The sequence below is a fragment of the Austrofundulus limnaeus genome, unplaced genomic scaffold (assembly GCF_001266775.1).
Source record: "Austrofundulus limnaeus strain Quisiro unplaced genomic scaffold, Austrofundulus_limnaeus-1.0 Scaffold489, whole genome shotgun sequence".
Taxonomy (NCBI): domain Eukaryota; kingdom Metazoa; phylum Chordata; class Actinopteri; order Cyprinodontiformes; family Rivulidae; genus Austrofundulus; species Austrofundulus limnaeus.
The window spans coordinates 301,744-303,845 of NW_013952891.1; the positions used below are offsets into that span (position 1 = coordinate 301,744).

A 2,102-nucleotide genomic window follows, 5' to 3' on the forward strand; every position below is an offset into this window, starting at 1 on the left:
GCTTGAAGCGCGTCCACCATAGACTTTGTATGTAAACCTGATGCTACTGACTCTGAAATCACGTTTGGTGTGAACGCACCACAACTCTTAAAGGGGCAATATCATGTAAAATCAACTTTTTTGAGTTTTATATCATGCTATAACGTTATACTCTCGTAAAAAGCATGCCTAAAGCCTTGCTCTGACTCATTCATGCATGTTTGAGAAATCCTGCAGCGTTTTTAGGAAGCCATGCTGAGGAGCAAAACGACAGGTGGGGACCAGCAACACCTTTTGGTACCAGAAACACCCCTGGGACGTGTTCTTAAGCCGAGCTTCCTCATCACGAAGCACACCTCCCCACCCCACATAAATCCAACATTTCATTTTTAGAGTGCACACCCCGCCCATGACTCCTGCAGGCTCTCGGCAGTAATAAAGCAAAGTGAAAGTGAAACCTAACTGTCTGCTGCTCTTAACAATACTTCTCACTCAGTGAAGCTCTTTTCAGATTCAAAATACCTTTGAGGAAATGTATTTTCATATGCCAAGTAAACTGCATCATAGCGCACGAGCGACCCCCCACCCCCCACCCCCCACACTGAATGGGACAAGACAGAAGCACAAGGTGGTTCTTAAAGAGACAGGTGTTTAGAAGAGGAAGTGATGAGAAGATAAGTTTATTTTCTATTTAAACATAAAAACAGCATTTTAATAACAGCTAAAGGTGACATAAATACTTTATTGTGGTATAGYATTAAAAAGTATGCCTGAGAAACACATAATATTGCCCCTTTAAAATCAATATAAGAACCAACAAACTACATTAGATTCAAAGTTTCACAATATTTATTTCACAAAAACTTTTTGGAGCATCGTTAAGCAGACAACAAAAAGAAAAAAAAAGCAAAGCCAGAAGAGACTTGGAGCGGAGCTGAGTGTTACCTGGAGGTAAGGCACTAGAGACTGAGTGGTGGTGGGAAGACTCCTCTGTGGGGGCGGGGTCAAGGAGCAGGAAGTGGGTGTAAAGGTTAGAGGTTACAGGTTAGTCTACAAGCCAATCAACAGCAAGGAAGCACAGCAGTTAACTTGTCACAAAAAGAAAACATTATTTTTGTAGCATTCAGTGTAGACGTTTTATGGTGGTAATAAATATGATGATTAGATGAGTCACAATTAATTGAGTATTAAGCTTCTACTGATTAAATCTTGTTCTGTCATGACAGATGTCCCATCRTAGAGGGAAGTCAGTTCAACTATGTTTTTGGTGTTTTTAATAATTACAAATATTAATATTATTATCCAGCCCCCTTCATWCAGCATTTTATGATTTAGTTATGTTAAAGTCGTTTAAATCAGATTCTTCTCAGTRATCTCACACCAAGTGACCCATGATGACACAGTGAAAACAGAATTTGTAAAACTTTGTTCACTTACTGAACCTAGAAACAAATCTCACATTTCCATTGGTGGTCAGGCTTATTGCAAGAGTTTTAGTTTAGTTCAGGTTCAGCTGATCTCTGCTGGTTGGTTAGGGGTCACCTGTGGTAAATAAACTTCCTGGACCTGATTTGGGAAGACACACACCTCTCTGTAGAGCTGAAAGATGTGGAGCTWAAAGTCATGATATTTTACAGATGTTGAAGGTTTTTTATGATAAACACCAATGCATTTTATTTATATTCAGCTGATCAGTGTTTAGACCTTCATCCTTTTTAATGTCTCATGTTTATCTATTATCGTCGACTCTTACTTGATGAGAATTAATACATAAATACTTATGAGTATTACAAATTATACATTTGGAGTGGAGACAGGGTTCTCCCTGTGATTTCCTGTTGTTGTTGTTGTTGTTGTGATTATTCCTGCACTGTCTTCAGAGGTGTCTTCTATACCTAACACAGTGAGCCGGGCCGAGGCTGAGTCCTGATCTATCTCTGATGTAACGGTGCAGGTGTACGTCCCCTCGTCACCCTCGTTAATGTTTGGGATGGTCAGAGACTCTTCATCCTTCCTGAGCCTGGAACACAGACAGACAGACAGACAGACAGACAGACAGACAGACAGACAGACAGACAGACAGACAGACAGACAGACAGACAGACAGACAGACAGACAGACAG

At 40.4% G+C, this 2,102-nt stretch overlaps 1 protein-coding gene across 1 annotated transcript in view; it reads right to left on the minus strand.

The window, feature by feature from the left end:
- The window catches only part of nfasca (neurofascin homolog (chicken) a), a gene marked incomplete in the record, with an annotated part of 116,748 nt that overhangs the window by 50,326 nt on the left and 64,320 nt on the right, over nucleotides 1–2,102 (minus strand). Inside the window, 2 exon segments of the mRNA XM_014025637.1 lie at nucleotides 925–969; nucleotides 1,875–1,999. Coding sequence (XP_013881091.1) covers nucleotides 925–969; nucleotides 1,875–1,999 — 170 coding nt within the window.